At 44.3% G+C, this 24,735-nt stretch overlaps 6 protein-coding genes across 11 annotated transcripts; 3 read left to right on the forward strand and 3 right to left on the reverse strand.

The window, feature by feature from the left end:
- Positions 1 to 241: 241 nt before the first annotated feature.
- Positions 242 to 2,993, reverse strand: LOC148322349 (uncharacterized). The gene is made up of 4 exons (XM_088317275.1): positions 2,875 to 2,993; positions 2,225 to 2,372; positions 1,799 to 1,928; positions 242 to 851 (listed from the first exon to the last, which is right to left on the reverse strand). Exons 2-4 carry the CDS (start codon positions 2,355 to 2,357, stop codon positions 599 to 601), a joined length of 516 nt encoding a protein of 171 aa, XP_088173401.1. The 5' UTR covers positions 2,358 to 2,372; positions 2,875 to 2,993; the 3' UTR covers positions 242 to 598.
- Positions 2,994 to 3,569: 576 nt separating this feature from the next.
- ift70 (intraflagellar transport 70) lies at positions 3,570 to 9,623 on the forward strand. Its single transcript, XM_088317273.1, has 19 exons — positions 3,570 to 3,735; positions 4,055 to 4,120; positions 4,302 to 4,511; positions 4,629 to 4,685; positions 4,746 to 4,881; positions 4,963 to 5,067; positions 5,162 to 5,290; positions 5,391 to 5,440; positions 5,681 to 5,833; positions 5,920 to 5,985; positions 6,085 to 6,138; positions 6,221 to 6,286; positions 6,662 to 6,738; positions 6,904 to 7,111; positions 7,690 to 7,761; positions 7,843 to 7,946; positions 8,034 to 8,112; positions 8,198 to 8,327; positions 8,567 to 9,623. The coding sequence occupies exons 1-19, from the start codon at positions 3,688 to 3,690 to the stop codon at positions 8,701 to 8,703; spliced, it is 1,947 nt and encodes a 648-aa protein (XP_088173399.1). The 5' UTR covers positions 3,570 to 3,687; the 3' UTR covers positions 8,704 to 9,623.
- Positions 8,741 to 12,171, reverse strand: c15h16orf89 (chromosome 15 C16orf89 homolog). The gene is made up of 8 exons (XM_088317274.1): positions 11,941 to 12,171; positions 11,172 to 11,324; positions 10,789 to 10,939; positions 10,588 to 10,705; positions 10,352 to 10,514; positions 9,905 to 10,009; positions 9,721 to 9,810; positions 8,741 to 9,219 (listed from the first exon to the last, which is right to left on the reverse strand). Exons 1-8 carry the CDS (start codon positions 12,125 to 12,127, stop codon positions 9,116 to 9,118), a joined length of 1,071 nt encoding a protein of 356 aa, XP_088173400.1. The 5' UTR covers positions 12,128 to 12,171; the 3' UTR covers positions 8,741 to 9,115.
- A 656-nt stretch (positions 12,172 to 12,827) lies between these two features.
- On the forward strand, positions 12,828 to 16,031 carry alg1 (ALG1 chitobiosyldiphosphodolichol beta-mannosyltransferase). Its single transcript, XM_088316961.1, has 13 exons — positions 12,828 to 13,128; positions 13,199 to 13,276; positions 13,444 to 13,547; positions 13,614 to 13,762; positions 13,841 to 13,930; positions 14,072 to 14,176; positions 14,268 to 14,395; positions 14,706 to 14,744; positions 14,823 to 14,882; positions 14,950 to 15,060; positions 15,445 to 15,559; positions 15,633 to 15,708; positions 15,781 to 16,031. Exons 1-13 carry the CDS (start codon positions 12,840 to 12,842, stop codon positions 15,928 to 15,930), a joined length of 1,494 nt encoding a protein of 497 aa, XP_088173087.1. The 5' UTR covers positions 12,828 to 12,839; the 3' UTR covers positions 15,931 to 16,031.
- Positions 15,818 to 17,779, reverse strand: eef2kmt (eukaryotic elongation factor 2 lysine methyltransferase). Its single transcript, XM_088316962.1, has 8 exons — positions 17,607 to 17,779; positions 17,434 to 17,496; positions 17,274 to 17,354; positions 17,103 to 17,204; positions 16,788 to 16,921; positions 16,470 to 16,726; positions 16,197 to 16,346; positions 15,818 to 16,120 (listed from the first exon to the last, which is right to left on the reverse strand). Exons 1-8 carry the CDS (start codon positions 17,724 to 17,726, stop codon positions 16,014 to 16,016), a joined length of 1,014 nt encoding a protein of 337 aa, XP_088173088.1. The 5' UTR covers positions 17,727 to 17,779; the 3' UTR covers positions 15,818 to 16,013.
- A 99-nt stretch (positions 17,780 to 17,878) lies between these two features.
- On the forward strand, positions 17,879 to 24,100 carry pigq (phosphatidylinositol glycan anchor biosynthesis, class Q). 6 transcript variants are annotated; one of them, XM_088318040.1, is made up of 13 exons: positions 17,879 to 18,094; positions 19,192 to 19,362; positions 19,557 to 19,898; positions 20,003 to 20,199; positions 20,289 to 20,420; positions 20,512 to 20,632; positions 20,900 to 21,026; positions 21,124 to 21,277; positions 22,103 to 22,214; positions 22,307 to 22,387; positions 22,570 to 22,684; positions 22,773 to 22,834; positions 23,164 to 24,100. In XM_088318040.1, the coding sequence occupies exons 2-13, from the start codon at positions 19,210 to 19,212 to the stop codon at positions 23,329 to 23,331; spliced, it is 1,764 nt and encodes a 587-aa protein (XP_088174166.1). In that variant the 5' UTR covers positions 17,879 to 18,094; positions 19,192 to 19,209; the 3' UTR covers positions 23,332 to 24,100. The 6 variants fall into 6 exon arrangements, with proteins under 6 accessions (XP_088174166.1, XP_088174167.1, XP_088174164.1 ...); XM_088318041.1 differs by having other exon boundaries at positions 19,196 to 19,362; XM_088318038.1 differs by having other exon boundaries at positions 17,880 to 18,094; positions 19,183 to 19,362.
- The last annotated feature ends 635 nt before the right edge of the window (positions 24,101 to 24,735 follow it).

The raw sequence follows: 24,735 nt of genomic DNA on the forward strand, positions 1-24,735 counted from the left end.
AATCCTATTGACACTAGGAACTCACTGTAAGTGTGTAATCTGCACTTGCTCTCAATCTCGCGCCGTGCAGGCGATGAGCAGCGAGGGTCCACGGAGGACAACGTAGATCCGTAGGAGCAATGGCGCAACGCCAATCACTGGTCGACGTCGGTGTTTGATCGAGAGGATATGAACAGATGGTAGCCAATAAATCTTGTCAACTCAATCCTGTTTTTAATGAATCAAATGAGTCAGATTGATGCAAAAATGGACTTTATTTCTTAAATGCAACACGTGTGCGTGTGTTTATGTGTGCGTGATTGCATAGGGAACGAAACGCAAAGCGAAAGGAAGCAAGCAGGTCCAAACAATCTGACTTGGATGCGGTTCAGCGTGTTGGGCTGAGCTCCAGCGGCAAAAACAAATCCCTCAAAGTGTGCTGACTCAAATGTTTCCAGAAGGAGATAAAATCTTCCCTGGTTACTCGATAGCTTGAGCTTCTCATCGCTTACAACAAACACTTTTTTACATGGCGAAATCACATTTTCTGATTTTTTTCTTCTTTGAGATCATTGCATAAAAAGCAGAGTAAGCATGGAAAATATGACCATGGTCATTCTTATGAGGTGGTGGCCGCAGGGGTGGTCTTCTTCTTCAGCACCCGCCTGCCTGTCTGCCTGGGAACGGGGGCCGAGGAGGCCTGGCCCTGGTCCTGGTTCTGGTTCTGGGTCTGGCCCCTTCCCCTGCTGGCCTTCACCTCATCCATGAAGGTCTCCATGGCGGTGAACTTCTCCGTCAGCTCGCCCAGGTGAGCTTTGAGGGCGTTGAACTCCTTGTAGAGATCACCCAAAGCCTCAGACAGGGGCCGGATCCTGGACGGAGTTCGAGACACATCAAGGTAGCGTTTTGTGAACAAAGGATTTTGTGTGACTGTGTGCAAGTGTTTTTTACCCTGTTAAGCCATATTTAGCGCTGGTAGCCATTAGCTTTCCGGAGAAGGTTTTTGACCAACTTGTGAGTAGAGGACTTTTATTTTTTATATTTTGTGGCCAATGAGCCATGTGGATGACTGTTTTTTATTAGTTGGAAGCTATGAACTATCTGACCAACATTTTGTGAACATTCAGTTGGACTTTATTCCCTTTTGAAAACTAATAAATTCCTGCGAGCTCTATTTATTTTGGTAGGTTTATACTTTCTATTTAGCGCTGCTAGCCGTTAGCTTGCGCGACACATTTGCTGGATTTGTGCTAGCACACACTGTATGTTTGTCTAGGTTAGTTTCACTGAGGTTTGCTTAAGAGGGCTCTCAGCAGTAAGGTTTTGTGAAGAAATTACTTTGAATGGGATTTGGGGGCTTGTTATGTTTGACAAAATGTCACCCGCTATGTTGGCGTCTTATGCTAGCTGCTAAGTCGCTGGCTTCCAAATAGGATTGACCTCAACAGAACATTTTGTTTTGAAGATAACCCAATTGAGGTTTGCGCTTTATGTGAGGTTAAGAAAAAAAAGAAGCTGAAGCAGCGATTTGGGTGAATAAAAGCATGAAAAGGGAAGCAATCCTGTCATTTTAACGACTGGACCGTCATAATGTCCCGCCCTCCAAACCAAACTGTGGTGAGTAGAAAGAAATACCAGATGTCCTTTTGTTTATTTCATAACCTTATATTTCCACACTCCCAATTGCACCCAGCGCTTTATTTCCAGGCCTGTGGAAGTAACGCATTCCTGCGGGGACTCTTTGGCTGGGTCGGCAATATTCCGCTTTCCTGAATGAGCTCATGTACTGAGATGTTGTTGGGTCGGGTTGCGGCGGTACCTGGCGTAGTCGGGCAGCAGGGACTGGTGGTCGTTTTGTAGGAATCCCTTCATCTGGTTGAGGATGTCGAAGCGCCAGTTGTCCAGGATCTGCGTCAGGTTGGACACGCCCCTCATGCTAACCCTGTCGGCTGGGACCAGACGGGCGACCAGTGAGAACGGGTCGTGACATGAAACTGCATTTGCATTAGCTTAGTGATGTACAACCCACGCCGCTCTTTTTCATTTAGAGTTTGATATCACTCATATATATACACGTGTGCTCCACACAACGCAGCTGCTCACATTCCCTTCTGCATTGTTGTACTTGATTGTTTTCAAGGGTTCCCGCTCAATGTGTCGTCAAAGTTTGTCGTCACCTCTGCCTTTGCCCGCATCATCACACTGACGTGGAGTAAAGAGAAGAGAGGCAAATCTTTGTGCTCACAGCCATCCCGGTAGTTCCACTCGTCCGCGCTGGCCGTCTGCGTCTGCGTCTGCGCGCGTCGCCTCTGCGCTGTCACGGTTGCCGTGGCAACGGCCAGCAACACCAGCACCGCCAAACTCGTCTTTTGGTTCATCGTCAGCAACGCAACCTGCGCAAAGATTCTGTAAGGACAACATCTGCTGGATGCAGCAACATGGACACGTCACACATTCCCCTTCTGGAACCATGATATCATGTTATTATTAAAGAGAATTAAAAAAAAAAAAAAGTATATGCATGATAACATGATATCATCCCGAATGATTTTCATTTCACCCTTTGATGTTTAAATCACAACTGTCAAGTCCAGCTGGGCCGAAATGCTGCTACCTGAATTCCACACATTTGACACCAATTGAAAACGTTTCCGTAAACTTGAGTTCCAAGTCTTTGAATGAGCGTTGAAAGATATTTGATTTGAAAATGTATTCAAAGCAAAATCTCTTGTTTGGACACCACCAAATAAATCGTGCATCCTGTCCTGTACACTATTCCATAATGCAAACACAAAATGTTCCCATATAGTCATCAAGTTAACAATCTTCTACCAAATAAATACTAATTAACTAATAATTAATTTCTAACTACTAAACGTGTGTGAGTGCACTTACCTCCTGCACAAGCGTGTCACCTGAGGACCGTTTGGTTGTTGTCTTCTTCTCAACACGTTTTACACCGGACAGCTCTCTCAGTGAAAGAAAGCAAGAACACACCCTTCTGCAGACTTAATGTCAAAAACACACACACTGCGGTCAAGCATTTTTGAGTTCCACAGTGTGGTTTGGCTTAGAAGCGAGACTCCATGCAGCACCTCTGGCTTGCTTTTTTATGTTTGTTCTTTTTGGATCTCTTAAATAAAATGACTCACTTTAGTAAAAAAAAACAAAAACGTAAGTTGTTTTTCTTTTTTGGGTATGCTTTAAGCATGGTAGAAGCACAATACATTGCATAAGCTATCATGAGTCACGTGTTTTATTAAACAGATTCACCATTAGTGAAGGCACGTGTATTTATGTTTCATTATTCATGTTAAAACTACGCTTGTTAAAAGAAGCTTAACTAGAGAGATGACCCACAAGTGTAGATTTTTCTGGCCCTGGCCACTTGTTGCTGGGCTGAATTTATATTTTTTAATTTTCCTCTCATATAAAGCTTCGTTGTTTCCATTGTTTACGATAAATCATTTGATTTTCTGTCTATAATAATATAGACAAACAACAGACTGTTTGTTGAGCCGTCGAAGATGATTGGTTGTCATGAAAGTCCGTCAAAGGGCTGACTTCCGGTCTGGGAGGTTGCTAGGCAACAGTCCGCTTGCTCTGCCTGGGCACCGCTGCTAACTGGCTAGTTAGCGGGTGCTTGTTGATCGCGAATTTAGGCGAATTGGGCTCATTTAGAGCCGTGGAAACTACACATTCGGCATCATGATGACGATAAAAGACGGAGAGTACACGGCTACAATATACAAATTGGTAAGAATGCGTTTGAAAAGGTTTGTGTGACGGAGTTGTGAGGTCTGTGTTTAGCTTAGCTTGATAGCTTGGCATCAATTTTTTAGTTAAAACTCTGCGTTCGTTTTCCGATCGACTTATCGTCCTCACTGAGAATGTAATCGCATCATGTGACTTTATCTTGCGTGTGAGTGACGATACGCGAACCTGCTCACGAAAACACGAAGGAGAGACCAGTTTTATGTACAAAGTTAAATTTGTCGGTCAGCTCATGTCGTTAAATAATAAAAATATGATAATAAATGCGACCTCGGGGAATAACAATTTATTTGTCTTGTAGATTAAGGACAGCCAGTATGTTGAGGCCATTCACATCCTCAACAGCCAACTTCAAAAGCACACGAGGGTAAGTTTACGTCTCATTGTCGTTCCCACGGCTTGAGAAATGAGTGTCTCTAAGTGAGTTCATCCCAAAGGTTTTCTAGGGTAGGCTGTGGCTCATGACGACAAATGGTTAAATATAAAATTGGTTTAATAATGCTCAAAGTTCTGATAATTGTCTCTGAATATTTCAATTTTTTTCCAAGTCCCGGGCTGCGCTGTCCCTGCTGGGCTTCTGCTACTACCACGTCCAGGACTTCAGCGGTGCGGCCGAGTGCTACGAGCAGCTCACGCAGCTGCACCCCGAGGTGGAGGACTACCGGGTGTACTACACCCAGAGCCTGTACAAGGCGGGCGCCTACGCCGAGGCCACCAAGGCCTCCTTCGCCTTGGACACACCAACCAGCCACATCAAGGTCCGCCAGTCCTCACAATGATAAACGTGGTGTTACATGAATAAGAGGAGAAAATACAAAACAGCTGCCATTTTAAAGTGTTTATCCCACATTGTCAGTCTTCCTCCTTGTCCGCAGATGATCAAACTTCAAGCCTCCATCAAATATTTTGAGGAGAATTACTCCGCTGCCAAGGTAACCAAAACCTTACCGATTGTTATTACTACAGTTGCTGACTGTCGCGTGTGTGTGCAGTCTCTGGTGGAGCAGCTTCCCCAGGAGGACGCCGACTACGTGTACAACATGGGCTGCTTGCTGTACCAGGATGCCAAATACGAGGACGCCTGCAAGAAGTTCACGTCGGCCATGCAGGTGCTGGGATACGTACCTGGTAAGCGCACAAACGCACTCAAAACATGACTCAATTCTAAGAAAAAAAAAAGTTATTCATCTTTTTCCCTCTCTGCGCCAGCGCTGTCGTACAACATCGCTCTGTGCTACTACAGGCTCAGCAACTACGCGCAAGCCCTCAAATACATCGGCGAGATCATCGAGCGAGGCATCCGGGATCATCCAGGTCACCGAGCTTGGAAAAATGTCTCCTCGGGACCATGCAAAACTTCTCGATGAGAACTTTTCTCGTGTGTGTCTCCCCCCCCCCCCGGCGGCAGAGCTGAGCGTGGGCCTGACCACGGAAGGCATCGACGTGCGCAGCGTGGGCAACACGCTGGTGCTGCATCAGACCGCCCTGGTGGAGGCCTTCAACCTCAAGGCTGCCATCGAATATCAACTCAAGAACCGTACGACACCCGCTGATGACAATCTACTCATATTTTAATATACGCTTCAATTTTGTGAGTCGAAAAAATATGGATTGATGTTTTGAATATTCATTTGCAGTGAAAGGAGCTCAGGAGGCGTTGACGGACATGCCGCCGAGAACAGAGGAGGTAAGTCAGTGTGTGCCTGCCATCGTGATCCTCTGTCTTGATTCTCCTGTTGTTGTTTTAACAACCCCAACCTTGCACAAAAGAAATAAACAAAACAAGTTTGGCATGCTTCAATTGGCTTAGTGTGAGTGTGCAATGATACAGATTTTCCCGCAGTCTAACACAAAGGACCTGAGAATTGAAAATGTAATAAATGTGTGTGTGTGTGTTTGAATTTGGTTGTGCTGATGTTGCACGCAGGAGCTGGACACGGTGACGCTGCACAACCAGGCCTTGCTCAACATGGACAGCAAGCCCTCGCAGGGCTTTGAGAAGTTGGCCTTCCTGCTTCAGCAGCCGTCCTTCCCGCCCGTCACCTTCGGCAACCTGTTGCTGCTCTACTGCAAACATGAGGTGACATGCCGCGTTGCGTCACGTCACGCCTCATCACGACAAAAGTCTGGTGTTCAAAGAACAATCTTGCGCTGGTTTCTTGGCAGTATTTCGATCTGGCAGCTGACGTCTTGGCGGAAAATGCACACCTCACCTACAAACTACTCTCTCCAGTGAGTGAGCTCTACATTTTTTATTTTTTTTTTAAATTGTCTATTTGCGTTCTGTTTCTCCTGAAGATTGTCCACAATGTGTTTTTGCTTGTTTTTCAGTACGAGTACGAGTTTCTCGATGCCTTGCTGACCTGCCAGACCGCACCAGAGGAGGTCCGATAACCGTCATGTGCATGTTATCGTTCTTGGCGTTGTCACATCATGAAAACGTTTATATGTTTTTGTGTGCGTTTAGGCATTTAGAAAGTTCGATGACATGATCGGCAAAATGACGGAGAAGCTGCGCAAGCTGGCCAAGCAGGTTGACTACCTTTTTCTTTTCTTTTTTTTTTTAAATTAATTAATTTATTTTTTATTTAATTTAATTAATTTTTTTAATGCATTCCCTGCCTAAAAAATATCTTAAAAAAAAAAAAAAAATCCAAATATGGATCAGATTTTCAACCTGTTTCAAAGCCGGAGTCTGCAGCACGTTTGGCTCCTGATGAAGACTGAAAATCATCTTCCTTGCCTCTTAGTCATTTAAATTAATGTACTCTTCATGGCAACTAAATACAGTACAAGGATTCTATTTCAAAGTAGAATTTTACATTGCGTCACATATTGTGAGTGACAAATTGTATTTCCCATCTTTTTTGTGTGTACATATCCGAGACTTACTTGGATGTGTTTGCAGCTGCAGGAGGCCAAGATGGCTCGAGACGATGACGGGCAGAAGAAAGCCCTCCAGGAGTACGACACCATGCAGGAGAAGTGAGAACACACAAAACACACGCACACGTGCCTGACTGTGGATTATATCTCGTTGTTGTTCATTTTTGTGCAACTCCGCTCGGATCAGTAACAGCAGAAGAGGCGGCCATGCAACAAAACCGTCCTTGGCAGTCTCCGCCGTTCTCATGTCGTTGTTGTGCGTAGGTACATCGTGGTCCTGATGGCCCAGGCCAAAATCTACTGGAACCGCGAGAACTTTGCCATGGTGGAGAAGATCTTCCACAAGTCCATGGAGGTGTGCAACGAGGACGACACGTGGAAGCTGAACGTGGCCCACGTGCTCTTCATGCAGAACAAGTATAAGGAGGCTATCAGCTTCTACGAGCCCATCGTCAAGAAAAACTACAACAACGTGAGTGGCGTCAGCGGACGGGCGAAGCGTGTAATTTAGGGGGAGAAAAAAAAAGTGTGATGAGGTCAGGTGACAGTTGACCTTTGTGCACAGGTGGAACGATGTAGCGTGCAGGAGTGTCCGTGCACGTTCAAGCCGCTGGTAAAAATAGAGAAGGCAACTTTGCGGTGGTGATCTTTTTTTTAATGCGTAAAACTTTACTTTTTTGGTTTTGGTTGTTGTTTTTTTTTTTTGCAGTGGTGCTCAAAATGACGAAATGAGTTGTCGTGCGGGTTTGCAGTGCCTCTGTGTGCTTTCAAAGTGCTCTGCTATTGAGGCAATTTGTCATTATAAACTCGTCTGCAAAATCAGAACTTGCATTTGTGAACTATCATACAAATTTATTTGTCAATTTCAACGTCATTTAAATCCTCTGCTTTGCCCTCCAATTTTAACAAGAAGGGATTTGTGATGTCTAAACTGGCTTTTGAAACTCAAAATATCCAGCAGATATTCCTAGAATTTAACAACTCTAGAGTATGTAAAAAAAATTTAAAAAAAAAATAATAATAATTACAATACAATTTGTGTTGATGCAGATCTTGAACGTGAGCGCTGTGGTCCTGGCCAACCTGTGCGTGTCCTACATCATGATCAGCCAGAATGAAGAGGTAAGCGACGTCGCACTCGCATACTACAAATGACTGCATAGCGGCACAATTTCGCACCGGTGGACCAAAAATGTCTTCCAGGCTGAAGAGCTGATGAGGAAGATCGAGAAAGAGGAAGAGCAGATCTCCTACGACGACCCCGACAAAAAAGTCTTCCACCTGTGCATCGTTAATCTGGTCATCGGGTGACTTGTACACTTCTCAAAAATCCAGAATTTTTTTTATTTTTTATATCTACAATGTATTAATTTTTTTTTTTTTTTTTGTCACAGCACGTTATACTGCGCCAAGGGCACCTACGATTTTGGCATCTCTCGCGTCAATAAAAGCTTGGAGCCTTACAACAAGAAGGTTATTACGCTTGCGTAACAGATTTAGGTCATCTTTGTACTTTAAAACTCATACTGTGTGCGTGTGTGTGTGTGTTTGTGTGTAGTTGGGGACGGACACGTGGTTCTACGCCAAGCGCTGCTTCCTGTCCCTGCTGGAGAACATGTCCAAGCACATCATCACGCTGAAGGGTGCGGTGGTCCAGGAGTGCATTCAGTTCTTGGAGAACTGTGAAGGTGACGCTCAAAACACACACCCGCATCCTACCCGCTTGGCTCTCTTCACCGTTAATAATTTCCCACAGCATGTCGCTCTTTGGTGAAACAGATTTGGATATACCCAAAATAGTATTTTACTGAGAAATTGAATCAGGAATCAGAACAAAGTTTGTCAAGAATTTGTCAAGATCTAAGTCAAAAATCAATTGTGAATTTTGACCAATTCAATTCCATTTTTTTTTTTTTTGTGGTGTCAGAGTACGGACGAGAGGTGCCCGCCATCATCGAGCAGCCGCTGGAGGAGTCTCGGGTCCAAATGGGCAAGAACACGGTCACCTACGAGGCTCGGCTTCTCAAGGCTCTCTTCTACAAAGTCACCAGCTGGAACGAGTGACCATGACGCGACCAAAGACAACATCAGTACATTCTCGACCTGGACCACTTTCCTTTTATTTGGGACGGAGCGTTTCGGTCTGCGTACATTTATATGCTTCATGCACACAAAAAGCCTTAAATACCTCAATATACTTTGGAATGCTTCACACATGATACGTAATACTGAACATGTAAATTATACTGGCAGCTTCTCTTGGTACGTCCAACTAGATGTTATTTATATACATTTTTGTTTGTTAGCAGGACGGTTCGCAAAAAAACACATAAGATAAAATGACGCGGTGCATCCAGGAACTGTATCGGTAAAAAAGCCAAAGTGGAGGTCTCGTCCTAGATTTCAGAAAAAGAAAAAAAAAAGCAGGCAGGCAGGATGACAGTTCCCATTTTAGGCGTCCCGAGGAGTCGGCGGATCAGGAAAGGGGCCTCTTGGTGATGTCCTGCTCCGTCAGGTAGAAGTTTAAATATCCTCCCAGGGCGCCGACCGCCACCGCTGTCATGTGACTGGAGCAGCCATCTTGAGACATACAATAGATGACAAAAGTCACAAAAAGTCAACAAATCCAGAACCGGTCAAAAAAAATACAAATGAACAATTTGTTACCAAGTCGACTGTTTTTTTTGTTTTTGTTTTTTTTTCTTTTTTTTTAAACGTAATTTGGACTAGTTGTTTTTTTTTTTGTGGCTCCTGACTGGTTCTCATCTGTTCTTGGACTGATTCTTGACTGGTTCTTAAAATTTATTTACCTGGTTTTGACTCCTTCTCAGTCTACCACTTTTACACCGACCTGGTGTTAATTCTGTTTGGCTTCCTTCATTTTATTGCAATTTTTACTTGGGAATAGCAAACCTGACGCCAGACAAAACCGCAACTCCAGCTCAATTGTTGTTTCTTTAAATAATAAAACTTGACTGACATGAGTTTTTTGTGTGGTTTTGGGCCGAGCTGGTCCTCATGTTTCTCTGCCAGTCTGACTGCCAGTGACTAAAAATCATCTGTCATGTGGCATGAACACACCGGGAAGGATCTTCTCCCTCCTCTTGACGCGGTGATGAGGCTGCAATTGCTCCAGCAGCTCGTCTCCGATTAGCTGCGAGATGACGCTGCCTGACGACGACAGCAATACACAGCTCAAGCGCACGTACGGAAAGACTTCCAACAGTTGCCACATGCGGACGGTCACGGAGAGTTCCAGACTTACGGTCGCGCCCGAAGCAGCCAAGCTCGCCGTCCTGCAGCCGGAGGATGTGCTGTAGCCATTCGGCTTTGTAGAAGTCGGAGAAGCCGGCCAATCCGCAGATGAGTACTGTGACATCAGACATGCAAACACAGGAGCTTTGGGGTCAAAGGTCACTCAGGATGTTCTCTAGAAGACTTCTGTTCTTCACAAAACTGATGGGCTCATTCCACAACAAATCGATCAAATAAATCAAGCTCATATTTACAGAAATTATTAATATTTACAGAAAAACTTTTACAATGTAGTTTTTTTTCTGGGGATAAATTGTAAATTTCCAAGAAAAAAAATGTCATTTTCAAAGTATAAGTATTATTTTATGAGGGGAAAAAAGGGTCAGAGATGAATGCATTTGATTTGACTTGGAAAGAAAAAAAACTTTTTCAGAAAAATGTCCTCAATGCGACTGACTGTTCTCGATGAAAATGTCCACCGTCTGCTCGCTGAGCCCGTCGGCGACGATGTCCTGGTTGGTCTTCATCATGTTGGAGCAGAAGATCTTCTGATAGCTGCGCTCCGTCATGTTGGCCCGGGACGCTCGCGTGTCGCCCTTCAGCAGGTTGGAGCACCCTTTCTGACACACACACACACAAAGCGCACGTCAGCCCCTCGACGACGTGGAGGTTCCCGTCTCTCGCAATGCTCACCATCTTTCCGATCATGAAGTAGAGCAGTTGGTGGGACAGTGAGTAGTGCGGACAACCAAATTGGGTCATGGTGTCGCGGCACGGCTTGGTCACGATGCACGGCGTGCCTTTCTGTTTCCTACAATGAAAAAATAAAAATGAAAAGGTGAACGGTTTGAAGTGTAAAATTTCTCAGTGTGTGAGAGTTGGGCCCGTCCCCACCAGGTTCCGAGGAGCAGCGTGAGGCACTTGTCGCTGAGCTGCTCGTCGTAGCACTCGCTGGCGGTGGTGGTGGCGTACACCAGGCTGGCGTCAGTGCTGCTGCGCTCCTGCGGAACCTGCCAGAACTTCCACGATAGAAGAGGCTCGAACTCTGCGTGATGGGAAAGCGTGCAGGCGCATGTTGCACATTTAATTCAGTGATTCTTTGCCACTAGAGGGAGCCACACTTTAATCATCTCTAACCGGTTTTTATATTTGTTGAACTGGACAACACATTGCAACATTACACAAAAATGTTACTTTAGGAAGGCACAAATGACGTTTTACCACAATGAACATGCCATTCACATACAATTTTTTTATTTTTTATTTATTGCGCCTACCTTGGTAGTACTTGGGGTCATTGTGGCGCAGGGCGGCGACGGCGTTGTTGAAGCTGCGGTCCAGACGCTTGACCAGACCTACAGCCGCAGTCCTCTGAGCCCAACTGACCGGGTCCGAGTGAGGCCACGTCCGCACCGCCTCCTTCAGCTGGGCTAAGACACACACACACACACACACACACACACATGCACACACACACCCACAACATGTTCCTAGAAAAAGTTGGAAATACACTACCAGAAGGTGGATGATAATATGAGAAAAAAAGGTTTAAATATTGCCAGAAAATGTCAACATTTTTAATAGTGTGACAGGTTCTGAAAAAAGGTTTTGTAATATGTGCTGAAAATGCAAGAAATACGGTTGGAAAAAAAATGTAATTTTTCCATGAAGAAATAACCCAAAAAGTTGGGCTATAACGAGAAAAATAAGTCAACATTTTACAGGTAATATCCACAGAAAAGGTACAAATTGTAAAAGTTGTACGGGATTTATATTATAAGATAGTTCCAATATTACTGGAGTAGAATACAATTTTAACAGAATAAAACTTGTATTATTACAAGAAAACAAGTTGTAAATTTACTGGAATCCAATCTGCAATATTATTTTAGGCCGCACTGCTAGGAAAACAGCGACTCAACTCCTAAATTCAAAATGCAGCCAATTCCGATGTGGTTCTGTCAGGCAGTGTGATTGCAGCATACGGACACTGCGTCACAAAGCATCAACGCCGCTCCTGATCCCCCAAGCAGGCCCCCCACGTACCCTGCAGCATGAGGAAGCCCACCACGCCGTCCAGGTTGATGTGCTGGTGCTGGCGCTCCAGGAAGGCGGCGCCCTTGGAGAGGCTCCCCAGCACGTCGTCGATCACCTCCGCCCGCGAGCGGCAGCAGCAGCAAGCGGCCGCCAACAGCGCCGCCAAGGCGGGCAGCCGCAGCCTCGACGTCCGCATGCTTATTGCTCGCTCCGAGGACACTTGAACGCGTCCTCGAAAGCCTGCAGGGGGCGGGTCGTGATAGTGACGTCAGGAAAATCGACATGCGTTTTCTTATTTTGATTTGTATTACTTTTTAAAAAATAATTATAAAAATATTGTACGTGTTGATTAGAACCACAGTAAGCAAGTTTGTTCCTAAGGATGAGTTGTATATTTTGCAAATAAAATACATCTTCGGGTGGAAATAATGATAATTTAAATGTACAAAAGTGCAAGTGACCAAAATAAAAAACAAATACAATCTTCGTATTGGAGACCAACAAAAAGTTAACAAAATATTTCACTTTTTATGTTGCATTTGGAGCCCCCGTAAACATTACTTTGGTTTAAGAATCTAAATGAGTAAATTACTGTATATTTACATAAATTTGACTTTTTTGGAAAACGTAAAACGACCTTCCAATCATCTTGTCATACTAAAAGCTACCAAAACATTACCAAGTGACTTGAAATTTTAAGTAGCATTTGAAATGGCAATAAACATTAAAAGATCAAATAAAAATAATACAAATAGATTTACATTGATATGACTTTTTAAATGTAAAAATAAGTGCTGAAAGTATTTGACTTACAATTTTTCGACGCGATGTCCAAACCTCTGCGACCCCTTTAAATTGGTAGCCCCGCCTCCACCATTGTGATACGTCACCACAAATCCCAAACAAACATGGCGCTCCCCGTCACCAGCCCGACTGTCTCCACTTGCATGTTTTTTTCGTTGATTCCACTTATCTTTATGGTGTTCTGCGGCGCCGGTTTGAGCATCTGTTGGCTGCTGCTGTCGGTCGTGGGCCTCGCGGTCGCGCTGTACCGCGTATTGAGGCGGCGGGACGCCGGTAGCGACCGGCGGGTGTGCGTGTTGGTTCTCGGGGACATCGGTCGTAGTCCCCGCATGCAATATCACTCGTTGTCACTCAGTAAACACGGATTTCAAGTCACACTTATAGGATATTTAGGTAAGATGTCGGAATTTATACACATTTCACTTCCATGTGATGTGTTTTGATTTAAATGTTTTGCGTTCAGACAGCAAACCTCATCAAGATGTGTTGAGGGACGACAGAATCCAAATCATTCCGATTGCCGAAGTCAAAGGCGTCAGAGGTAAGCGATTGATTGTTCTAAAGTGGGCCTTCCAAAACTATCACAAAAAGCCTCCTAGAACATCTGAACTTTATTCAGCATTGATCTGATGAATCAGAGGCTGTATTTTTTTAACCCTCAAATTTGAGTCGTAGAGCTCATTGTTTTAAATATCCCAAAACTTTCAGGTGGCCCCAAGATTTTGACCTACGTGACCAAAGTCATAATTCAGTTTGCGCAGGTTCTGCTTGTGCTCGTGATGCTGAAACCACACGCTCACATACTCATGCAGGTGAGTCACTTAACTCCTGCCAGCCAATCACAACTGCCAAGTGCTGGTTAACTTTTCTCTTCCCAGAATCCCCCCGGTTTGCCGGGCATGGCGTCGGCTTGGCTGACGTGCGTCCTGCGCGGCAGCCGCTTGATCATCGACTGGCACAACTACGGTTACACCATTATGGCGCTCAGCCACGGCCATGCGCACCCGCTCGTGCGCCTGGCAAAGTGGTCGGTGGCAAACATTAAATAATTTTAATAATAATCTCGCCTATGACTAAAATGAAAATTATGTTGTTCTTTCCGTAGGTATGAACACGTGTTCGGTCCTCTGGCGTCTCAGCACTTGTGTGTGACCAACGCCATGAAGGAAGACCTGCACCGAAACTGGGGCATCAAGTAGGATTTGGCTCTAATGACTCTTAGTAGCATCCTACCTATTGAAAAGATATTGTTCTGTGTTTTGTCTCTGTTTACAACAACCAATTCACACAGACTATTTCTGAAATTAGCCTGTCATGGTTACCTTGCTGTCTTCAGGGCGACCACGCTCTACGACAAACCGGCGGCCATCTTCAGAGAGACGTCACTGGAGACGCGGCACAAACTTTTTATGAGGCTTTCGCGCATGCTTCCTGTCTTTCGGCAAGTTCTACACTGTCGTGTTATTTTGGAACATCCTTGGTTAATGTGCCACATGTTGCTTCATTTTTTTTTTCTGTTTTTCTTCCCACAGTGATAATGATGCCGATGTCATGAAGGAGTCGGAGAAGACCGTCTTCTCTGTGCGAGACCTCGACAAGGACACGGTGATGTTGAGGCCCGATCGCCCCGCCCTTCTCATCAGTAGCACCAGCTGGACAGGTGCCTACCACTTGAATTATTTTCTTTCGGAGATGGCACACAGGTGGATCCACAGATTCATTGCACCTACTGCCATCTAGTGGAAGAAAGTTGAATTGTTTGGCCTTTCACTATATGTTGCTGGCATAGATGACAAAACATGTTTTATTTGTAGTACCGTCAGTTCCTGTAAATAATATGCATTTTTTGTGCAAGGGTCAATTTAAAAAAAAAATAATAATAATTTAATCTTTTATAGACTTTTCCAGTACCAAGAGTTTGTATAAATAAATAAATACATGAGTAAATTATTTTTTTTGTCCCTCCTCAGAGGATGAAGACTTCTCTGTCCTCCTGCAGGCTCTTCAAGGTACTGCAACAACTCTTTTTCTTTCGCACGTCACAATCAATCAAAGGGTTTTGAGTTTCTCCTTCTTGTTCCCGACAGAATACGAAGACTTCATCTCAGCAGGAGAGACTCTCCCGCCGCTCATCTGCGTCATCACGGGTACGATTGGCGTTGATGTTTAATGGCAAGCTCTGATTGACTCGTCCGTCTTTGCTTACGCGTGAAGGCAAAGGTCCTCAGAAGGAGCGCTACGTGAAGATGATTGACAGTCTGCGTTTGAAGTGTGTGAAGATCTGCACGCCCTGGCTGGAGGCGGAAGACTATCCTGTCTTGTTGGGTCAGTTTGATGCACACACAGAAACATTTAACATCTTAGTAGCGTTGGTGGCATTGTTGACGACCACCGCACGAGCCTCTATGGCCCACAACTGCTGACAAGTCACATGCAAACTGGATAATCTGAGCCTACAACAGGACACTCTACGCTCGCAATTGTTGACGCACACATCACTCACCAGACCAGGACTCAAATAGTTAGTGTTGCCACCCCTACTGGCCAACACTGATAACTACAGCTCACATAGACTTTTTTTTTTTTTTTTTTTTAATTGTCTTGGTGCCGCTGTTTAATAATGCAAAAAACCCTTGTTGATATGCGCATGTACCACGTTTGATCCCAACAGCCTCTTTCTTGGTGATCATGGTTGGTGTTTATTTTCAGGTTGTGCCGACCTTGGCGTGTGTCTGCATAAGTCGTCCAGCGGTCTCGACCTGCCCATGAAGGTGGTGGACATGTTTGGGTGCTGCCTGCCCGTTTGCGCCATTCACTTCCTGTGGTGAGTTTGGCAACGTAGTGTAACTGAAAAATAACACAATTGTGGGAATAAAATTCTCTTGGTTCCCTTTCAGCCTAGAGGAGCTGGTGAAGCACAAGCACAACGGTCTGATCTTCTCCGATGGCCCGCAGTTGGCCCAGCAGCTCAAGGTGACGCTTAAAATGGATTGACTAAGCGATGAAAGACAATAAAAAAAAGTCATCTTCATTTTGTATTTCCAGACTCTGCTGTCGGACTTCCCCAGCAGTAATGGCAAACTGGGCGCATTCAGGAAGAACCTCCACGTCAGCAGGGGGCAGCGCTGGGATGACAACTGGGACCGACACGTTCTCCCGCTCTTGTCCTCCTCGTCTTCATCTTTTTCTAGGTGACCGTACAAGGACTGGAACGAAACCGCGGCCTTGTTGAATTGTTACTGAACATTCCATTCTTGTAAATAATAAAAACAAAAACTTTATTGACATGCAAACAATTGAACAAGCTCTATTTCGGACTCTCTGTTGTACTCAAAGACGTGATTGACAGCTCCGCTCATCACCCGGTGGCCGAGCCCCGTAGCACCTGTCAATCAAATGTTGTTAAGACTCCGCCTCCTGGATATGATTGTCCAATCAGTGTGAGAGGCACGTCTTCTTACTGAGAGCTTGCTTAAAGCCAGCGTACGTCTGCGGGTTCCTCACGGTGGAGCAGATGAGAACCTCAGAAGGAACCTGATCACCACCACGCTTCAGGATCTTGGACAGAAGCTGGACCAGAACTAAAACCACGTCAGGATCGTACACCACATCTGCAACACACAGCATTGCAGACATTTTTTTCTACAATACGGGCACATATCTTCCAGAACCTTGCCTACATTCTAGAACACTTTTTCAACCCGTCAATCCTGCAGTATTGTGGAAGGTCAGACCTGCTGCTATGACCACATCTGCGCAGATATCGTTCAAGAGTTCTTCCGTGACGTCCACCCAGTCAAGCTTTTGCACTCTGACTTCAGTCCTGCTGCTCTTTGTTTTGTTGTTGAGAAGTCCGTTGACGCTTAAGTTGTCTCGGAGTCTCTGGAGGACACTTTGGTGGCAATCGCTGAAGACGTACGAGGAAGGACCACATGAGCGACACACGGCGACGCCGGTCAGACCCGCGCCGCTGCCCAGCTCCAGAACCTTCCTGCAGAGGACAACTTGTTATTCATCAAGTCTGGAGGCGGTTTTCTTCTTGATTGTAGTACCTTCCAGCAAAGGTCTGCGGGTGGTCCAAGGCCCACTCAGCCAGGTAGAGGGCCGCCTCCCATGTCACGAGACCGGTCGTCCCTTCTGAGATTAAAGCCACGTTCTCCAACAAGCTGATGGCATCCCCGCATGGCTGTGCGCAACATGGACCCAACTGAGTGTTTGTGTGTGTTTGGATTTGACACTCCTGCTTGTGATTTCTGTGAGCAAATGTGTGTGTGTGTGTGTGTGTGTGTGTGTGAGAATAGCAGGTTCGGTACTGTCTCATTGGTTTCTTGTCCTTCATGATGTCATTGAATGTGTGTATTCTATACCAATAAATAGGTCCGGTATCCCTCCACAACATCTTGGGCCGCCACCACCTCCGCGAGAGCATCATAAAGCTCATCGAGAGGTTCGCATCCAGCGGCTTCAACCTGCAGATAAGCGTCACCATGACAACAGCATCCGGGGAAACAGCGTTACCATTTCTGGACGGGACTCACCCGCCTAATGAGCTCAGAGAGAAAGCACTTCCTGTATCGAGGCGACGGCGGAAACTTTCGACACAGCGCGTGAAGACATGTCTGACACAAACATGGGCATTAGACGCAATTTTGTGACTTTTTAGATGTTAAAAAACACGAGTGTGCACGTCGCGCTTACCTGTTTGAGGAGCTCTAAGATGACGTCAAGTGAGTTGGTGCGTTCAAGCTCCTTATCTAGAAACTGAATAAGGCAAGAACTACCATTTAGATATTTGATGAAACACTGACATGTAACTTAATGCTGACTACGCCGAATAAATGCAAACAAAAGATTTAAGAGTGTTTATTCACCGTCCAGGGGAATGAAACGAGGCGACTGGTAGCAAAAAATCGCGACTGGAATTGTTTTAAAATGTCAGTTCTGTTTTGCTTTCTTGAGTGAAAGCTTTTATTTGGCTCTGCACTCTCCATCGTTCACGTGTTCGCTTGTTTACTTCCGTGTCCATGGTAAAATGTATCGCGAGAATGCCACACGAGATTCACTTCTCTCCCTCCCCTTTCTTGATTAAAAACGTGCATTTGTAGCGTTTTTGCACTATTTTATCGTCAAAAACATGGGGTGGGCGGGGATGGATAACCGAATCTTGCACAGATAAATTATTTGCCGTATAAGTGTGAGCAATTACAAAGTAATTGGAGTGCGTCATTTTAAAACATAATTGTTGAGATAAAGAATGTTATCCCGCCTTTTTGTTGCTGCGTCACTGCCAAACGAGATAAGTTACTCTACGGTTGGGTGACTCCTTATTTTCTGATAGAAGGAGCAGCACTCATTCACTGTGAGTAGAATTTTGAATTTTATTATCGATATATAAATTAGTACCAATGAAAGTAAATCTAAAATCCATACAAGCATTTTAATATTTCAGCCTTCCTTTAGTTGTTTAAATTGCTGCATTATATTACAATCCAACAATATAATCCAATACGATACATACAATTGTGATATGTCTGTGAAAAGAAAAGTATAAATATTTGAAATTGAAAAATATATATGTATTAAAATTTTAATATGGAGACATTATAATAATTTCATATAGAGACTATATTATTTTTCAGGTCCTGTATGTGTAAATCTTGGGTAAGAAAATTGAGTACACGTCTTTGACACTCTCCAACGGACTTACTTTTCCCGTCGGAACTTTAAACGTGAGGGACTATCAACAAACAAAATGGCCGCCTAGCAGACCGTGATCTGTGGACGCAAGGGGAAACTTTGTCTGCTTGATAATAAGGTAAACAAAAAATACAACAAATTAATTTCCTGACGTGAATCGTAACTACATTTCACGTTCACATTTAAATTTTTTTATTGTTAAACTGAAGTCCTGTTTAATTGTTTCATTTTAATCGATGGACTGTGATAGGAATGCAAAAGCTCTGCCACAACGATAAGAAACTTGAATTTATTACGTTGCAATTATGAAAAATAAATGTATGCTGTCCGTCTCGTTCTTTATTTCTCCACATTTTAGTGTAACATAGCTTTTGCATAGTTCTACGAGCTTTCTAACTAGCGACAGGAAATCAATGAAAGTTGTGCCTAGGGTGGTGTGTCCTTCATGAAGGACAACGATGAGGACAGTCGATGATATTTGTACATACACACGCACTACTGTTATTCTCAAAACACAGCATTAGCAATTGGGATTACTCGAAGTGCGTCTGCATGGTGTGCTCGCTTCCCTGAAGTAGGTTCTGTTGCCTTCCGATTGAACCAATGAGAGTGGTTCCATTTTTTTTTTTTACATTTTTAAAAAGACAGATGTAAAATTTTGCAATGAAATGTGATAGATCTATATCTTGATCATAATGATTTCATCTGGATACTTGAGGGACGAATTTAATATCTTGGCTGCTTTTGCAGGTGTGGAAGAAAGAAGACGACTCAGCGATGGTTCTAAAGGTGTTCTTCCCTCAATGCTGCAACCGCGCGGCCAGCGGTCTGCTGGTGGGCCGCTGGATCCCCCAGCACGACTCAGCCGTGGTGCTCGCCGTCATCCACTACCCGTTCATCCCCAGTCATGTCAAACGCTACATACAGCAGGTACACGACCACAACGCGTCATCAACCGCAGTCTCAATTCGAGTTCCAATTTTTGTTTTGCTTCAAATTCCAGCAATTCTTGTTGTAGCTCCAGTTCCAATTGATTTACCGAACCAACCTTAGGCAACACGTGTTCACAAATCCAAAATGATCCCGGTTCTTCTTGTCCCCCATGTTATTTGTTTGCGTGTCAGATGGCAGCTGAGAGCCGCGTGGAACTGTCCGTGTTGGGCTCTTGGAGTTTGCCCCAGGACGGCGAGGAGGGCATGGAGAGCTTCCTGAGGGACCTGAGTACCATGTTCCCCCGCCAACGCTGGCTCCAGATCAGCCGCCGGCTGGGCCAAAAAGGCTTCACCTGCCGCCTCCTTGGATGCACTCCGCCAGCAAAGGAGGATGAAGAGGAGGAGGAGGAGGAGGGGAAACAGAAGGTGATCTTTGTCCACTACGAGCAAAGAAAGGTGATGTTGTCGCAGCTTCATCCGGTCCAGAACGGCGTCCCAGCATCCAAAGATGATTCGCCGTCCGAGTTGAGACAGGTACAGAAACGGTTGCCACCAGTTTACACTCAATTCAGTTCCAGTTTTATTTTCTTGTACTTCTTGTGCTGTTTTCACTAATGTGTGTTGTGTTCTATGTCGAGGTGTTCCACACGGTGTCTAGCAGCGGTCCCCTTTTTTTCATGGACAAGTATGACGACGGTCCCCTGAAGTCCACCCACTGGCAGTCTGAGGGTCGAGAGGGAAGCATCATTGTGGAGCTCCTGAAACAGGCCTCTGTGCCGCTCTGCATGCTCCTCAGCCGGATTCTGGCCGTGTGGACTTGGATTTGCAGCGCACGGTTAGGAGCGGGCGCATGCTTAGCCGTGCGATGCTAAGATGCTCCAGCGTGAAACGTATTGATGTGTGCGATGTTGTGGTGCTTTGCAGGCTCTTTGATGTTTTCCCACTGCCCTTCTTGTGGCCCAAGTTGTCTTCCTGTGTACAGCTAAGCTATAGGACCCAACACCTCAAGACACTCACCTCACAAAAACCAGCCGAGAATCACACGCAATTCCTCAGGTTTCACCACCGGTCTCCTTCTTCTTGTCGTCGTATCGTCACACTTCTCCCGACTGGCTCACATGTTGATTGTGATGTCGTGCGTGTGCAGAAAGGCCAACGTGTTTGTGTCCTTCCTGGTGGACGTGGCTCTGGGTCTGCTGCTGGCCTCCTGGCTCTACAGAGATAACCACATTAGCATGATAGCCAACACGCTAGTTCCTGCTGCTGATGTAAGCCACAACATACTTTTTTTTTTTCTTCCTAACGCGCAATCAACTCGAATAATCAGTCATGGTTCATGACATTGTTCTAGTTTGAGTTATTGTACATTTTAGTTCCATTTTAGTTTTGCTTTTAAGACTTCCTACTTCCAGTTTTAGTTCATTTTGTTTCATTTTGTTTGAGTTTTTAGAACTTATTTGAATGTTTTACTTGCACCAGAAGACACATGACAGGAGATCAATTCTTAGGATGTGATGTTGCTCTTGTGCCCTTAGCATGTTGCTAAGGAGCTTCAGGATCTGCTCCAGTGGCTCATGGGCGCCCCTGCTGGGCTGAAGATGAACCGCGCCCTGGACCAAGTGCTGGGCCGCTTCTTCCTCTATCACATCCACCTGTGGATCAGTGTGTAGACAACATACGTCGTGTACAAAAATAGAGTTTGTCATGTTTTTTTTATTTATTTTTTTATTTAACAAAACAGTTGTATGATGTCTTTCAGATTATGTGCACCTGCTGTCTCCGTTCATGGAGTCCATCCTGTGGTATGGCGGCCTGTCGGCGTGCCTGGGTTTGACCTTTGCCCTTTCCCTGCTGTCCGACATGGTGGCGCTCCTCACCTTCCACATCTACTGCTTCTATGTCTACGGAGCCAGGTCACATATTCGCCTGCAGGGGGCGGGCTTTTCTCACGTTTATCCGCTGCTGTCTTTTTGTGTTACATTCCTTGGTTCAAGATCTTGTTTCCAATCTTATAGTTCCAGTTTTAGTTGCAGTACCAGGACTAATTCTAGTTCCAGTCAAGTGGTAGTTTGTTGATCCAGTCTAGTCCCAGTCCTATTTCTTGATCTAGTACTAGTTTTTCGCTCTCTGTCCAATCCTACTTCCAGTTCCATTTCTCGTTTTCGCCCAAGATTCTGACTTTTAGCTCGACTACCAGTTTCACCCCAGGTCCTAATTAGTGCTAACTAGCATGTTTTTTTAGTTAGACTTCCACTTTATTTCTTGTTTCTTTCATAGTCCCATTTCCAGTACTTATTGTTCAGGTTTCAGTCATTTTGTGCTCGTTCTTGTTCCTGGTCTTAGTTCTGTCTGCCGGTCCAATTGTAATTTAATTACCACGTAATTACTGAAACGTCACATTACATAAACGATAATGCAATCAACGGTGTAATTTACGTATGACTTGTCTGTTACCTGCATGATGGCAGGCTCTTACATTTTGCTCCTATTGGCTTGTTCACAAAATCCAAAGACATCATCACACTTTTCACGCACGTAAAAATGTTACTTATTCATAAAAGTGCCTGGCTTCTCCTTTGAGTTCTGCTGGTTATAACGGATAGTGAGGCGGAAAAGAGGTTGCGGTGAATAATGCATCCACACTAAAGATAGCCCGGGCTTATGTTGCATTATGAAATATGATTGCATATTAATTGGATCGTGTCTAAATGTTGTAACATCTTGTCGGAATGTGACAGATTGTATTGCCTGAAGATCTACGGACTCTCGTCACTATGGAGGCTCTTCAGAGGCAAGAAATGGAACGTCCTGAGGCAAAGAGTCGACTCGTGCTCCTACGACCTGGACCAGGTAGCGGTGCACGCGTGTTACTTTTCGACATATTACATCTTAACATTTCATATTACACACGCTTAATATGAGCGCTGTTTGTGCCATTGTAGCTCTTCATTGGTACGCTACTGTTCACCATCTTACTCTTCCTGCTGCCCACCACTGCGCTCTACTACTTGGTCTTCACACTGGTAAGAAAAAAAAAGTTTCACTTCGCAACGTGACGTCTCAAGTGTCATGTATGAAAAGACGACATTTTGTTTCAAAGTGGTCATTTTCGGGACAAATCAACCCCCCTTGTGTATGTTTTTCAAAAATCAGCCGGAGCTAGATGTACAACGCTATATTGCTCATGCGTGTGTGTGTTGTCCAGTTGCGTCTGGTGATCGTCCTGTTCCAGGGCGTCATCCACCTGAGTGTGGATTTCGTCAACTCCTTCCCGCTTTTCGCCATGGGCCTTCGCGTCTGTCGTCCATATAGACTCGCAGGTACACCGCCGTCCTGCGTTGTTCACGCCGTCAACATAATAAAATAACGACGTCATGATTGTGTTTTCTGTTTCGGTGTGCTGGTTAGAGGGGGTGAGGTTTCGCGTGCTGAGTGAGGAGCCCGGAACTGCTCTTCACCTGCTCATGGAGGTGAGCCCTCACCTTATTATTTTTTTTAGGTTGAATTTTTTTTTTATTGTTAAATAATAGTGTTAATTGTATTGATATATTTTTAACATAAACATAAAGGCACCTATTACATTTTAATTTTGGAAAGGTATATTGTTTTGTTTTAGCAAAGTAATTTTTTAAATTATTTTAATTAAATATATTTAATTATTTTATTTTAATCTTTATTAATTGCTTATGCAGCAATTTTAACCCACGGTTATATGCATCATATAAATTATATCTTATATACGGTTTAATCTTGCTCACTATCCAATAATAGCAATAATTTAATCTTCCTTTGTCCTCAGATTAACGCGCTGAAGAGCAGCGCCGTGGTTGACACGTACCGCTTGCCCACTTACAGCTGCTACCCCAAAGACTCGTGGGCCGCCCTGGCCAAGAAGCTCTTTGTCGGCGAGCTCGTCTACCCGTGGACGCACACGAGCACCAAGGGCCACGTCACCAAGGCTGACTGATTGACTGACTGACTGACTGATGGACTGAGCAACGTGAAATGAATAAGTCATGAAATGGAAACAAGACGGACGCAGGCGAGAGAGAGGAAATGGAGAACAAAAGTGGTAGCCGCACCGACATGCTGCCCAGTCAGTACAGTGGCCAATTAGGACTTGGAAAGGGACCAATCCTGTGACCAGCAACACTCACTTCTAATGAAATATGAAGCATGAACACTCCACACTGACCTCCCAACACTGAAATATTTTTTTTTATGTTATTCATGTCTCTTGCTCTCTGAGATGAAGTTAATGGTGCGCCTTTCTCTAATGTTATGCTGCAATTCTTATGCAGGTAGTTTAGTGTAATGGGCTGCAGAACTGCTGTTGTTTATACAGTACAATTTGTCAATAGCAATAATACTAAAACAATTAATACAATACAACTTTATTTGTATAGTGCATTTCACAACAGTTAACAGACAGACGGACTGCCCAGCTCTGATTGTTATATCAAACATAAAAAAATATATGTAACATGATATTACCAAGAACTACATTGTTGATGCACTTAAGTGTAAAAAAAATGTTCATTTTAGAAGTTGTTTAGCCACTATTAGCTAATAGATAACAACAGGTCAAGCTCTAATTAATTGTTGTGTGTGTGTGTGAATTATTTGACTTTATTGTTTTTATAATACAAATTGAAGTCTTAATTTAGAACAAATGATGTAAATTGCAAAAGCTGTGATTTTCTTTTTTTATTATAATTAAAATTATTTGTCATTCATGTTATGTGCCTGTAAGGCTGTAATAATGTTATTTTTAGCGCACTCTTAACAGAGAAATTTGTCCCACCTACTTGGAATTGATTTGTTTTGATTTTTCCATATTGATCTGATCATGAGATTTTGCCATTAAACACGTCCTAAAAATCGGAAAATCTTCAAATGCCTCCAGTCTGGTCATAAACTGTCAAATCTTATCCCAAGAGTGATATTTTCATTTAATCAATTATTAGTGCGCAGTATTTTGATGCCTGTCATATGCTCAAATTGGCACATTCACGAAGAAATTGATGCATTCTGCGAGAAATTTGGTGATTAAATGTGGCTACTCTATAATAGTGTAACGTTAGCACGAATAGAATCGCTCATTTTCAATTCGTGTTCTGCCTTTGTTTTGCTCGTCTTCCTCGCACCATCTGCCTGTTGTTGACAGTGGGAGTTTGATTGACAACTCTCCTCGACCAATGCCATTCTCCGCTTCCGCGTCGGTGATCGCAGCGCCCAATCACGCGAGAGAGAAGGCGGGCCTCTGAGCTGGAATCCTGTAGCACGAGTGAGGCCGCCAGCAACTATCTGATTAAAATGTTCAAATGACCATAATAGATTTTTAACATATATATAAAAAGATATATATCTG

The sequence above is a fragment of the Idiotropiscis lumnitzeri genome, chromosome 15 (genome assembly GCF_059441095.1).
Source record: "Idiotropiscis lumnitzeri isolate Australia: NSW breed Sydney's pygmy pipehorse chromosome 15, RoL_Ilum_1.0, whole genome shotgun sequence".
In the NCBI taxonomy this organism is placed as follows: Eukaryota; Metazoa; Chordata; class Actinopteri; order Syngnathiformes; family Syngnathidae; genus Idiotropiscis; species Idiotropiscis lumnitzeri.